This window comes from Stegastes partitus, unplaced genomic scaffold (genome assembly GCF_000690725.1).
Source record: "Stegastes partitus isolate 25-593 unplaced genomic scaffold, Stegastes_partitus-1.0.2 Scaffold199, whole genome shotgun sequence".
Lineage (NCBI taxonomy): Eukaryota > Metazoa > Chordata > Actinopteri > Pomacentridae > Stegastes > Stegastes partitus.
The window spans coordinates 57,814-73,150 of NW_007577930.1; the positions used below are offsets into that span (position 1 = coordinate 57,814).

The 15,337-nt window shown below is 40.0% G+C and overlaps 1 protein-coding gene across 1 annotated transcript in view; it reads right to left on the bottom strand.

Annotated features, from left to right (window-relative positions):
- sorl1 (sortilin-related receptor, L(DLR class) A repeats containing) overlaps positions 1 to 15,337 on the bottom strand; it is a 125,646-nt gene that overhangs the window by 48,517 nt on the left and 61,792 nt on the right. The window contains exon 7 of the mRNA XM_008280571.1: positions 457 to 558. Coding sequence (XP_008278793.1) covers positions 457 to 558 — 102 coding nt within the window. The remainder of the gene's footprint in view (positions 1 to 456; positions 559 to 15,337) is intronic.

Here is a 15,337-nt window from a genome sequence, read left to right on the forward strand (position 1 = left end):
GACATTTCATTGTCAGATTCACAATTGTTGTTTTTGTGCAATGACAATAAAGAAAGTCTAAGGAAGTCTAAGTCTGTTGGCAAGAAAATATTTAAGACCTTTAAGAATTCTGAATACCTTCTAAAGCGTGTGTTGAGGAAACTCAGAACTTTAAAAGACTTAAGCGTCTCTGCTGTGTACACGCCTCTTTGCTTTTAAATGAAGTTTTTTTTGTATGAATTTAACAACTTCACCACCTGCCAAGAAAGTGTCACATTCTGGAATGTTGGATGTTTCCTAAACACAAGCACCACAAACTAGAATGACATCAGTCCAAACAGTGTTGGTATTGTTAGTAGGATCATGAATCTGCTCAGACATCAAGGCAAACCTCGATTCTCCAGTTGATCACTTACAGACAACTTTTTAGTCTTTATTTTGAATGTGTTGCTGCAGTACATGGAGAAAAACACTCACCGTGATTGGATGTCGGGTCATAAACTGGGCAGCTTTCATTGGCTGGCGGTTGTAGGAGACCCAGAGCTGCACAAATGAAGGTTCATGGCTGCCAAACAGTTTCTGGAGACACAGAGGACACAACACAGTCTATTCATCACTCACTCCTCATTCAGAGGCAGACAGCTTTCGTTTTTGTTTCCCAGCAGCTCCAGCTCAGAATTGCATGTGGGCTTCATCTGTCATCGGAAGAAAACAATCTCTGAGTTAGCACAGATCCTGACAATCAAATCCCCCCCAGAACAAATGTAAAAGGTTTGATGGTGTGTGATGAACCGCAGAGGGCTTTGCTTCTCTCTGGAAGTCCCAGCCTCTTTTTATTTTTTTTGTGAACAGAGAACAGCGCTGTCACGTGAGGAGTTCACATCTGGCCACCGGACAGCAGAGCAGCAGTGAGGCTGAGGATAAGGAGCAGAGACTTTGGTTATCTGGACTGTCCTGACGATGGCATTTCTGTCTTAATATCCCAGCGGTACGGAGCTCGACAGCTCAGCCAGAAAACATTAAACGACCAGACTTAAAAAGAGTCCCGGTAGGGTACAAAAATCCGAGTGTGTGAGGGAGAGGGGGAGAAACTCCAAGGGCATGTCTTCATTGTCATTACAAATACATTAGGAGGCTGGCTGCTGGAGGAAGCACAGCTCTGATCTTTTATGAATTACAAGCATGCAGACTAGACAGAGTGGAGGACTTAAGCATGTCTCATTCTGTGTGTGTGTGTGTGTGTGTGTGTGTGTGTGTGTGAGAGCTTGACTTTTTACCTTCATTTACATTCAACCTGAATAAGAGTTTCCCTCGTTGCCTAAACCTGACCACACAGGACTCAGCTGCTGTTACGTCAAGCTAATAAAGGGAAGAAAATATCTGTTTATGTAACGTTTTCCCAGGAACTTGTGAAACATTCACAGAGCTGTGATGGCCGAGCGGTTGAGGCGTTCAGGTTCAAATCTTGATCACAGCGTTGATTTCTGCAGCTTTCATTATTATGATGAGCCCAGGTGGTTTATTGGTCTCACCGCATTTTCGTCAGAAAAATTTCCTCTTGAGCCCCTCCACATCACATACATGTTTATACGTCATCCCAGAAATGCTGCCCTCTTTTCCTTTAACTATCGTCCACCTACCTCATGTTTATAGAGTGTCAATATCTTTGTATTTATTCTTTAATAACTGTTCGCACTAAACTTTGGTTTTGTAATTTTTGCAGTACATTAAAACACTAACTTTCCTTCCGTAACCTGTTGCTCCACATGTTTTATTTTATACATACAAATAACACATAACCACACACACACACACACAAACTACCTCCATCTTGTTAAATATGTTGGTGCTGTGTCGTTATTGTCCGTGTTCAAATAGCACATGTTTATATTGCACTTCCATGTTCCCATATTTGTATTTGATCTTTTTCTGCACTGCATTCTTTGCAGTACATGTCTGATGTTTACATCGTCTCAGCCTTAACTCACATGTAGCTCTGCATACAGCTTGTTAAATGTTCATTGTTGTTGTTGAATGAAAGAAATGAAAAATACTTTATTCATCCCAGAAGGGAAATTCAATCCTGTGAAAGCTCACCTTTCTTTTTTTTTTTTTTTTTTTTTTTTTTTTTTGCATGTAGCACCTTAGCTCTGGATATGGGATAATGCCGTTTCATTTCATTGTGCATTGTACAGCTGTATGTGGCTGAAATGACAATAAAGCCCTTTTGAACTTTTTTTTTTGTGTCTACTTTAAGAGCTGAATAAACACCAAAGTAATAATGATTCAATATGTTCACGTACTCGGCCAATAAAGCACATTTTGATTCATCTGACTGATTCTGTATTTATCTCAAGAATGGCTTTAAAAATAAGTGTCAACGTGGGACCCACAATAATGTTGGATATTAATGCATACGGGACATTCTCATTTATCATTTTGCCATTTTATTGTTATAGGTTTGTTCACGGGCTGCAAGGTGGCGCAGTGGTTAGCACCGTCGCCAGTACGCGTCCCAGTGAGGACACTCGGGATGGGATCTTTCTGTGTGGAGTCTCCATGTTCTCCCCGTGCAGCGTGGGGAAACACCATTTGTACAAAGCACATAAAGAACCGCAGGACACCGTAACACTAGAACCAGTGGTGATAATAATAAAGGCGGTTTGTTAAGTTTAGTGACAGCTACAGTGATGTGCTCTGATGATTATTTTGGACAGCGGTGTGTAGTTGCCTGTTGCAGCACATATAATTGCATTTTTTAAATAAATATAATGGAGGGACATTTTTAGCATTTTGAATATTGAGGGGATGTGACTCTTTTGACTGCCTTTGGGGGGGGGGGAGCCCCTGTTGCTAGGCAACATCATCAAATTCAAATGAAAGCTATCTCAGATTAAAGGTAACGTTCTGGAATGGATCACAGACAGACAGATATGAGCTAGCTGTTTTCTGGTGTTGTTCTAAAGCGCAGGTTTAAATCTCTGTGTAAATAAATGATAAAACTTCCAGGTGTATGAGTGTTGACATTTAAAATGACATTTCAACATGTTGCTTTAAATAATCTACGACAAGTGTTTTCTAAATACTTGAGACCATTAGTTTAAGTCTCTTTAATGCTTTCGTTCCACTCTCAAACTCTTCTGTTGCTTTAACAGGAAATGCAAGTTTTGTTTTGGGTTTCTTTCACTCAAACAAAAACAAGCAAATATTCATTTTTATTAATATATTTTATATTCTTAATAATAATAATAACAACAACAACAACAACAACAACAACAACAATAATAATAATAATAATCATAATAATAATAAATGTTACTTGTAGTGAATGTAGTATCTTTTGTATGTTATATTCTATTGATAATAATGATAATTGCAAATAATAATTGTATTTTTGTTGTTGTTATACTGTCATCTTTTGACTACTACTACTACTACTGTGTGTGTGTGTGTGTGTGTGTGTGTGTGTGTGTGTGTGTGTGTGTGTGTGTGTGTGGAAACTGCAGTAAACCTACACAGACAGAAGGAGATGGAGAGGAAGCAGCTCCTTCTGACTGTGAGGGTGTAACACTGGTGGAGAGAGGGGAGGATGAGGGTAGGGTGAGGGGATGAAGGAGGAGGCTAGAGGGGGAGGATGGGGGAGAGAGGGGGGGTTTAAAGGAAGCAGAAGGACATAAATCCTCTTCCCTTGTCACTTTTCTGCTTCTCTCTCAACTCTTCTTTCCTTAACTTATCTCTCTCCTCTTGCTCTTTCTTTTCTCTTTTTTCTTCATCTCTTTTCTCTCCTCTTTCTCTTCTTCTTCTCCATTTTCTCCTGTTCTCTTTTTTTTTTTCTGCTGTGCCCTCATCTGCATCTTTTCTTTCTCTTTCTTTGCCTCCCCCTCTTTGGCTTGTGCAATCAGAGCATCCTTCCCCCCCATGATGAGCTGGCTCGTCTTCACACTTTCTTCTTGGAGTTGGGAGTTCTCGGAGGCCACCTCTTCTTCACCGGTTCTCCCAGTCGGCATCCAGGTACGCAAATATGTCATTGGAAACCTTTTTACTTTCTAAGAAGTGGTTCTTGCAGGAGTCCTTTACTTTGAGAAGTTCTGCCCCCCACGTTGATGAAAACTCGTCTACATCAGTCTTCCAGGCAACAGTTCCAGTGTTTTTCTTCTCCGTGGCCACACACTGTTGGAAGTCGTGGGTGTGATTATGTTTCTCCAGACTCATCAGCTCCCAGTCTTCTGGTCTCTGGATGCCCCCTGATCACAGTCCTGAAGATATACTCCAGATATGCGAAGACGTGACTCGGGCTGACTTAAAATGAGCCGACTATACGAATGCACAGTGATGACAGCTAGATGCATGAAAGAGGAGGGATACACTGATTATACACTGATTACCGTGATGCCGTCCTGATTCTTTCTTATGACTTTAATGCTACTGATCCTGCCTTGTGTTGGGGACAATCAAGGGAAAGAAGAAAAACTTTTAAAAGAAAAACTGATGGAATTACATTTCACATTTTCTTGGTTTTCACATACCGTATATTTCCATTATCTGTGTTGCTTTGGTGCATTTCAGGCCACCGCTCATCGTCAGCACTCATACAAAATTAGCCCTATGGTCATGATCAATAAGTGTATAGACATTTACCAAATGTATTCAGCCTTCAGATGCAGCGGAGGAAGACATTTTCATCAGTTCATAACAGCAATCTGCTCCTCAGCAGTGCCTCACACCACCATATTCTTACAACTCAATCCACCACAAGTCAACAACCTCAAACTCCAAACTAGTTTATCAATTTACCTGACAGAAAAGAACCACTTAAATTAGTCATTTAGCTTCATTTTCTACATATTTGTTTTACCCCTCAAAAAAAACAGGGAGAATTCTGTCCATTCAGTGAGGCTTGATTTTGTTTTCGTCTAAATGTGAATGTCTGAATATGATAAAAACATGTGTCACCACAATGAAACAAACTCATTTATTTTATCTGGGTACAACAAACAAGTGCATAAAATGCTCACATTTGAGAAGTGGAAGCAGAAAACGTTTGGCATTTTTGCTTAATTAAAAAAAAAAACAACTAATAAATCAGTTGCAGTTTTACATTAGCGGTGTCTTAATTTGGGCTCAGACAAAACAGAATCATAACAGATAGCCTCTTTTACAGAGTAGGGGTGTGTAGTTTAAAGACACCGGTGTGGTTAGTAGGTAGGGATGGTCAAATGAAAGATGCTGTCAGATGCATTCTGGGGAGTGAACGATCCAGTGTCTTTTCACTGACACTAACAAGCACCTTATGTTTGCACTTGATTATGAGTCCTGCCCTGTTAGCACAATACAGCTACATGAGCAAATGTTGGGCCCTGTGAGGATCGGTTACTTCCTGGTTGTAAAACACAAAACAAATATGTTGACCATAAGCTGGAACTCCACTGCAAACCAAGCGGTTAACATCAAGTGTGGCCATTAACATGCTTGTCTTAAAATGCTTGGACATCCCATTCCACAAACGAGTTCATTTTGAGCACACCTCGACATATTTAGTCGTTCTTTTCTTTACTGTCTCTTATGAATCCCAGAATGTAATCAGGACTAAAGTGCTAGATTTTAATGCTAGACTACTGTATTTATTATGGCAAACGTGTGGTAGGGTGTTCCTTTGTAAATAAATCTAAACTAAACAGTCAAAATAATACATTTTTTCTAAAAAAAAAAAAAAAAAAAAGCATTTAATTCTACTTATGTACAATCTGAAAAAAACTACATATCAGTCATATTCAACACGAACTGAGGAAGACGTGTCAAGACACTCTCCAATTAAATATTAATAATTATTTAAATATTTAAGTTTTTTTTTTCACTCAAAGAAGAACTCTCGGGGGTGTACAGCTCACTGACGTGTTTGATGATTTCTACATCATGACAGCTCAATTTTTTTTGCAAATTCTTTTGGTTACTTCCCACTTTAACTAGAGACTACCCACGTAGACCTTTTTCCTCTAACTCCTCTTATGCCTAACTGTAAAAACCTACCTGTCTAGACTGTTATTATTTCAGATGATCAAGTGTCCTCCACTCTTTTATACTGATCTATGGTCAGAGCAAAAACGCTTTCCTGTCTGTGAATGAACCAGCCGCCTGTGCTTATTAAGGCTCCACTCTGTACCCCTAATTACATCGTCTTCACAGTTTATACACTCTCTACCCTTTCCTTTTTCCATCTAACCCCTCGCTCTCCCGGTTGTAAATTTATTTTGCAATTGGGCTCAGATCAAGATTGCAGAGAGCCGAGCAGCTTCTTTTTTCTTTTTTTTTTAACTTTGGATTAGTTTGGACCACCCTGTTCAAGGCTTTGACGGCACCACCCTTGAGAGAGAGAGAGACAAAAAAAAAAAAAAAAGATAGCGAGGAAAAATGAGGAAGAGAGACTTAGTGAGGAGGAGAGGGAGGCAGAAAAAGGCCATCGGGGAGTTGAACAGAGAAAGATCTGGAGAGCGGAGCGAGCAGGAGGCCAGCTTTAGAAAGCAATAAACTGAGTCGAACAAAGAAGCCAGACTGGAATTTAGAGAGCAGAGCCGCACATCCACGACTCATTTTATATGGGCTGTCAGAATTTGCTTAATATACTGGTTAGGGGAATATAAAAGGCCGGCGCTACACATTTAGAAATAATCACATATTAGTTTTTCAGTCTCAGAGGCTTTGATATATATGGTAGAGGTTAAACAGAATTTCATCAGGAATAAATCCAGCACTGAATCCATTTATCATATTCAAATCCTTTCGAATCCCTTACTGGGTGTAATTCAGTCTTGTGTTACAACATTTGGCAGTAAAATAATAAATAACTAGTTTAAATTTGTAATCACCTCTTTTTTTCCGGCTTAGAAAGAAGGAGCCTCATTTAATTAACCTGTAGATACACCATGACCTGCACAAGAGATGGCTTTAAATGCATAATGAAATGGTAATGTGCATAAATATTGCTTTTATTATCTATTCATGGGAAATATTTGTTTCCAATTTAGAAGTTAGACAAAAAGACCACTTTCCAACCTGGCGGTTAAATACTGAGTTAGCCGTTGGGCCCTGTAGCAGGTTTAACATAACCAGGATATCTTTGTTATCTGGATTTACTAAACCTAACTACCCCAGTCAGGCTAAGTGGTCACATGAGGCCGGTTATCAAGTCGCTAAGTTTCTGAATCTAGCTTGAGTGTGTTCACATAAAGGGGTGACGTAGACACCATTTGACCAATCACAATCATGTCTAGAGCTTAATATTTCTCACCAGAAGAAGAAGCTGTAGTCCTAAACCAATATAGGGAATTTGAAAATATAATAAGAGATAAAACACAGGCTAAACGTAACGCAGCTGCTGCAGCCAAAGCAGGAAAAAGAGCTGGCAAAAAACTGTGTGAATGCAGAAGTTAATAGGCTTACCGATATCAGTGTTCATCCCTATGGCACAAGCAGATCTGACAGTAATCACAGTTGTGTTTTCCAATAAATTGCTTCTGTCTAAACATAAATTAATTAAATTGCGCTGCTGGTCTTATGGTGTGTTTGACAGTTTAAGTCTGATTCTTAACACTGTCATTCTGGCTGTGTTAAACGGTTTTGTGAGCAAGTAATGGACAGACATGTAAACATAATTCGAACTGGTATGTAGGCTTGCTGCTAATCTTATGAGGTCAACAGGTACAAGTCTTCAGTGCTAACCAGTCTCTATAACGCAACTGTGTTAAAGCTGAACGCAGCCAACAGGAAAGAAATAAAGCAAAGAAGAGTTCCCTTTACTGAGGCTCTACTCGCAGCAATCTCATAATTAGGCTTGACAGGAAAGCCAAAGCGTTCTAGGTGGTCTCTAAAAATGCTTTGGTGGTGTTTTTACACACACTGATTGGATATCACAAGCATAACCTGCTCAGGTGTTCAGCATAAGTGACCACTGTGATGTTATCAGTGGAAGTGAACCCAGGATTAGATGTTAACTTGCTAAGGCCAAGTCCTGCTTCAGAGTACAGGCCTCAGTAGATAGTAAGCCTAGCACTGCACAATAACTGCTAGCCTGTTTCTGTCTAAAAGCAAAGCACAGACACCATCCATCTATCTAATGAGTGCCCCTCTGAGGTTATTAAAGAAGGAACTCTATTTTAAATGTTTGGACCAAGCCAAGCTCGCTGCTGCCTCATTTTTTGTGCTAAGCTACGCTGACAGAGTTCTTGCTCAAGCTCCATATTTAGATGTGAAAGTGGCATCAATCTACTCATTTAACTCATGGGAAGAAAGCTTAATTCTTCAAATGTCAAGGTAATCATTTAAAATATCGGTATGATATGCTTTTCAGTTTAACCGGGAGATTCTCCTAAACCATTTTATCATTTTATGATGGAAGAGTGAATGATCCTGTCTCCATGTCAGGGATAACTTAGAGTTATTAGCAATCAGTTAAGTGTTACTTAATGTTTGTTTTTTTGTATTAAAACCAGAATTTTTTTCATTGTTGGTGAGTCTCATTAATTTGACCTGTTACATATTCTGTCTTCAACGCAGTTAGGTTTTATTTTCATAGACATTTTAGTTTCTAATATATGTGCCATTGTAAAGCAGAATGAATGAGAAACATGTTTTGTGATTTTGCCAGCAAACTGTCTCTGTGGCGCTCTCTGTGATGATTTAGGAACAGTACTGATGCTGACATGTGGAAAAACCCCACTCCGAGTCAAAGTAAATTTACTTGTGCCCGTCTGTCAATTTATGCAACACGACACATTTCAGCCTTGTTGAAAATGATGCAGTCACATCTTCGTCAGGAAACCTTGCTGTACATTCAGACATGCAGGTTTGGATTCCATCAGATTGACGGAAAGTAGTGCATGTCTAAAACGGGTTAAAAAGAAGACGTGCGGCAAAGTGGGATTCAGCTACTGAGGAAATCTGAGCCCATGTGGCATGACCCTTAACCACCCAAACAACAGGCCACTATATTCAGCTCAAGTTTTTATAATCTGCTGCCAGTGATGGTTGCCATTTGAACCAGAAAAAGAAACTGTCCCTGCTAACCAGAAACTTGTAGTCTGCCAATGTTGCACAACCTGGTCTTGGTTAATAGCAAAAAAGTAAAAAGAGACGAATGACTGATGCTAACACACGTCTAATTAAAAGTAGAGCAAACCTGGGTATTGTCCTGGTTACAAAACAGATCCAACTCAGAACCAGCTACCAAAGCCAAATGATGGATAAGATGCAGAACATGATTCTATACATGTGATTTAACATCGGTATCATTCAGCTTTGATTATTATTACAGGAAGTAGTAACGGTCATGGTGTACTATTAATCTTGACCATAGTGTTGCAACATTTTCTGTCTATCGATGCATTTTCAGTGAGCTATTAATTCACCCTGACAAGATCCCAACTCCTGGAGTTTTTCCAGAGAAAATGTACAATATAAAGTTACTGAAAGTCACAATATGAGCTATCAGCAACCAACTGTTACATAGTCCAAGATCTGTGGTGAAGCCTTAAAGCGCTGGTCTTTCCATGTGTGTGTGTTTGTGTGTGCATCTTGCAAGCGCTGCCTGAGTGCCTGAGCATCCCTTGTCTCCAGCAGAGCTTGTCAGCCTTTTCCATTCAGTCTATTGATTAATCTTGCCTGGTGTTCACATTGACTGTGTGGTGTGATGTGAAAGCAAAGCAGTGACAAACGCTGAGACAAATCGAAGTAAAGCAGAGACAGAAACATATACAGAATGCTAAAAAGAGCAGGGAGAATGATTACAAAGGTCCATGTGGTATATAATAATATAAAATGAAGAAAAATTACAAAATGAATGCGCCCAACTACCACAGTGGTCAATAATAATAAACTATTCCTATCCAATATAACTCAAGTATTTTGTTTTAATTGTGGGTTTGGAATCGAGTCTAGTTCTCCTCCACACTTTAATCAAGGTTTTCAGGTCAGTTTACTTTGTGAGTCAAGAGGGAAAATTGGACAGGAGAATGTCTACTATGTATTTTCACATGTAAGTGGCATGGCGATGATATATTTTTCCACTGAAACCACAGATTACACTCCAATGGCAACTGTAAGTCAGCTGCACATTCCACACTGTGCTCAAGTTCCCTCAAACTGATCCTTTCTAAACTCTCAAATCCCTGAAATGAGACGTAGTTCTTGGGCCTGAAGATCAACTCCTCTCGGGTGGCAAACGGACACAATGACAACAGTTTAAAATGGAATACAGTAGCCTACAGACAACACTACAGTAAAACCGTAAGAGTGAACCATGACCTACACAGTGAGAGAAAAATTCTAAGAAATGTGTCTGACTAATGTGAGACCTTCATGCTTCTGTGACAAAATTGCAACGTAGAACTTCTGTAAATCAAAGTGCTGCACTTTGTTCCATGGAACAGTGTTGCCACAGAAAAGTTTTCCAATCTATGCCGCTAATCTGCCTGCAACACCCACTGCCTATGACCTCTCATAAAGAAGGTGCATGTGATTATATCAAAAATCTGAGACATCTAAAATTCTTTTTTACATTTTTTTTCATGCTTATTTTTTCATGGTAACAGCTCATTACCACAACAAATGCTGTAAGCTGACAAAATCAGATAAGATGGGTTTTTGAACCATGCAGCTTGGTTACAGGAGTTCCCCTGGGCTCAATACTGGGTCCCTGCCACTTCCTCCACACAACACAAGGTAGGTTGGTTTTGTCGGCCTGGCACTGCTATACTGCGATTACACAACCCACATCAAGTGCTTGAATGAACATTAAATAGTATCTTTCCACAATGGAACAGACGGAGCAATGACAATCAGTTTTTGTGAATTCAGGAAACCAACAGTTAATCAAGCACAGCCAATCTTAGCGGCAATTTGACAAAATGGTTTGAGGTAACAAAGCAGGCAGGGGTAAAATTTAACTCTCAGGCATTCTTCTGAAATTCAAAAGACTCTGCCCAGCAATGCGTACCAGTTAACTATACGCCAGTTAATCACTATTGGCCAATATAATTTTTCATTAATATTATTTCTATGTCATTTTGTAGGGCACAGTTTTTTCATTTAGTTTCTTTTACTCATATTTATCATTTTTGTATTTGAAAGATTTTGTAATGGTTGCATTCAGGACAACGTGATGAGGCGGTACTGTGTCAAATCTAAACAGAATTTAAATAAACAAATGCAGGAGTAGACTCATTTTTCAGAGTTCCTGCTGTGTTACTTCTTCACTAATAACCTTATTGAAAGTAAACAAGCAAGCAATGTCACTGCAAAGTAGTCTACTGTCTCGGCACATGATGTGACCCTGACCCTGTGGTCTCTCGAGAGTCGCCCTGCTGTCAAAACCAACACTTTGGTACAACCATGTGAGTTGCCAGTTGGTCAAACACAAGACTAATATCTCGTCCATGCTGCAGTATATGGCACTTGTGCTCAATCCCACACAGTTTCTCAAGGATCTACATAAACCTCTCTGCACTAACGCTCAAGTGCACTGTTAATATTTCCTCCTATCTCCTGTGTGAGAGCTCTACTCCCACACTGTAAACAGCCACAAGGTGACATTTGTTAATGACTTGCCCAGAGGAAGAGCACATGTTCATTGCTGCCTTCTTTTTTTCTTTTTTTTTTTTTTTAAGGCTGACATTTATTATAATAAAAGGTACCTGCGCTGACACCGAAACAAGCTGGAAATGTCACAAGCCAAACCTCGGAGGCAAAGCGCCTTCTGCTTGTTTCACCCAACTGCTGTAAAGTTGAATCCTATCAGACCTTTATGTGCTTTACAGTTTTGGCACTGAGGCTCTCTTTCTACTTTATCACAGCCTATATCTTAAGGATCGTCTGTTACATATTCATGACCCACTGGCCCAGCGCACCTCAGGCAGTGCTGTTGTTCAGATGGGCTCGTAATACAGCAAAAAGCCAACATGCCTTTTCTTTTATATCTGTGATCTTTCCGTTCAAGTGGATCTTAGGTCGATAGTTTTATGTTCGGGTTTCTATGGTTTCTATGCAAATGCTTGAAAACTGTCCCCTGTGTGCGCTACATCTAAAAGCCAGACCACTCTGCCCTGAGCAGGAGAAGTTCTGTCTGCGTTTTTGTCCCTCCTGATGTTTGGTGAATGGTTATGAATCTAAGAAAGAACAGTTGTGCCTTTTACAACACCATTGACTGTTTTACCTCCTCTACTCTGTCCACGTAACACTGTGTATAAGTGGCACTGCTTTCAGCCTGTATCTCACTTTTGAGGGCTGAAGTCTGGATGCCTGTCCAAAGAACTGCATTTAGATTCAAGGCACAATTTTACATTCCGGGATATGATGAGTTTTTAGGAGTCTGCCAGAGTTCGAAAGTAAAACATCAAAGTAAAATCAGACCAATATTACCTAATGCTTTAGAATTGCATATGTGGAAACCAGCGAACGTCATCTTTGGACTTTGATTTCTGCTCCACCCGTAGACTCAATATAAAATATGGACGTAGCCTCCAGGTCTAAAAATGCAAAACCATTACAGAAGTGCCTTAAATCTGCATTTTTTTCTACCAGCCAGCTGGGGGCGACTCCGTTGGTTCAAAAAGACATCAAATTGCATGGAGGTCTACGTGACTTCCTCTCAATCATGAGTTTGAACGTATTTTGAATACGGTATGGCGTTCATTTGGTAAATTAGGGTCCCGTTTAGAGGAAAATAGTTGATGAGGTAGTCTATGTTTTATATGATTGACAGGCAGCTACTGTATCCCTGTTTGAAGTGTCCTCATGTTCTCATTGAGATCCACCTCGAGTCATGGCATGGGTTAAAAAGACCAAGATGGCGAACCACCAAACTCAAGACTTTGTCCACAAATCAAACGGTGACGTTACAGTGGTTATGTCCATCTTTTATACACAGCATTTGGGTCCAAACAAAAGTGAATGTTTGCTATCCGACATGGGAAGAAAAACAAAAAACCAGTGTTCTCAACCAAGCAAAAATTAAGGCAAATCTGTGAAAACACTGTTATGTGCACATGACCACAGTTATGTCAAGGCAACAAATAAAACACTGGGAGTTTTTAATCCCAGTAATGTTAATGCACCAATCGTACTCAAAACAGACGCACGTTAACAAACCTGATACTTAAAGCTGCCCCAATGAGTATTTTTTTAAATTATAGTGGACAAAATGACTACTTTTAATATCAAAAGGGGTCACTGAAGTGGCAAACCCTTGGAAAATAACATCTGACTCTGCAGTTCTCCTCATGTCTACTAAGCTTTGTATCACGTTTCAGCTCATTGATTTCATTTTACCCGTAACTTCACTGTTTTGGTTCAGCTTCACTGCTCTGCGATGGTTATGAGCTGGTGAACAAAGTGGAGCATCTGGGAGCTAAAAATCTAGATTTTTTTTCTTTTGGAGCGCAAAGATGGACAGCAAATGTGAAAGAAATATTAATATTGAATCTAGGTTCTTCGGGCTCCAAATGGATGTTTATGCTAATTGCTCATTGTCTGGCGGATGTGCAGAATCCACAATTGTTTTCAACAAGCACTTATTCATTATGTTTATAATATGTCAATGCTATACATACAGCTGCATCTTTAGTGCAACTATAATTGATACTTCATATATATGTATGTAATAACACCGTGTAAACAACGTGAAAGGACCTGCTTGTAATCTCCTTGTTTAGCTGTCCTTCAAAAACATTTGGTTCACTCTCACTGTTCCTACAGCATAATTTCAGGTCGCAATGTGCAGCTAGTTTCAGCAAAATAGCTCTAAAAATCCACTGTACACCACCTACTCAGCGCCGAACAGCAGTCACACACACAGGCAGCATCAAGCTGATGACCACAATGGACCATTTAGCAACTAAAGATGCTGAAATTTCTCTCAGAGGTTGGAAGGAGAGGGAATATTTGCAAGTTGGCCAAAGTCCCAACTCCTAGTAAATACTAATGTTGCTGTGTATCTGCCTGATGTAGAAATAGGCCACTGTCTGCTGACACATTCACTCAATAAACTTTAAAAAGTGATAATATGTCTTGTTGACTTTAGTTGGGTGCCTTCTGTTTCCGTTCTTCATTTCTGGCAAAATGCATGTAGAGAAATACAATAAAACGTGGGGGGTTGAGGGATATTATGGTGGAAATTATGGCCTTGATATGACCCAACATTCTCATGTCAATGTAGGGAAAATTGTAGCTCTAATTAACAGGCTACTTCTTCTGAGATTTTTCTATAAAACACACACGAGGACAAGGCCAGAAGTTTTCAGGAGTCTCAGGTATTTACTGAACTACACTGTTTTATGGAAACGTGAGGAAGGGAAAGCTTGCACTATGCTGGGCTTTAAGGAATCGCTCCTCCTCCTCCAGTCTTCACTTTCATTTTTTTTTTCTTTCTGTCTTTACAGCGAATTTGTAATCTAAATGTGGAGGACAATGAAGACCAGATAACTATGGGCCTTATCGACATCCCCATTACATCTGCTAAGCCAGTTATCTTCCACTGGTCTCCTCGATGGGACCAAAGGCTGAGGTCTTTAAGGTCTGATTAGCACGCTATTCCTCTGGATCCCTATTGTTAGATAAAACTCTCCATTTCTGGCTCTTTAATTAGCTTAAGCAGCTTGGTACTGCCAAAAGCAATTGTGATATGCCATTATTCTAATCCTATTAATGCAAACCAAAGACAGAAGAAGAGAGAAAGTAACTGAGACTAGACGAATCATTCTTTTTATAGCTGATGAGCAAGGCAGAAAAGAAATATAGCCGTGCGAGCAGTAAGGGGCTAATAGAGCTGATGCTTTGTGACAGGTCAGTCTGTATCTGTTCCACTGTCCTCCGTCCACAGCGCTCTCCGTGTAAGCCCCAGAGGCAGTGTCTGTGCTGAGGGCTGTACCGGTCTGTCTGACTGGTCTCATCAGCTCTGGAGGTCAGTTGCAGAGCTCGGAGAGGAGGGAGGGAGGTCACAGACGGGTCAATCACAACAACATGAAGCAGCCCCGGACGTCTACGGCTGAGATGAGCAGTGCGAGTGTGTGTGTGTGTGTGTGTGTGTGTGTGTGTGTGTGTGTGTGTGTGTGTGTGTGTGTGTGTGTGTGTGTCCTTGTCTGTCTTTGTGAGAACCACTGTTTGAATTTTAGACACTTTCAGGACATTTTGTCAAAGCGAAGAAATTTTGGCCAGTCTTCATTTTTTAGACCCTTTTTTATTCACCTTGATATTGTGCTCATGTTGATTTATAGTTGGAAGGAATAAAAGCTAGTTGAACAAAAAAAAGTATATTGCATGCTCATTTGTACATTTTCCTCTATCTATTGTGTGTAACGTGTGAGCTACTGGA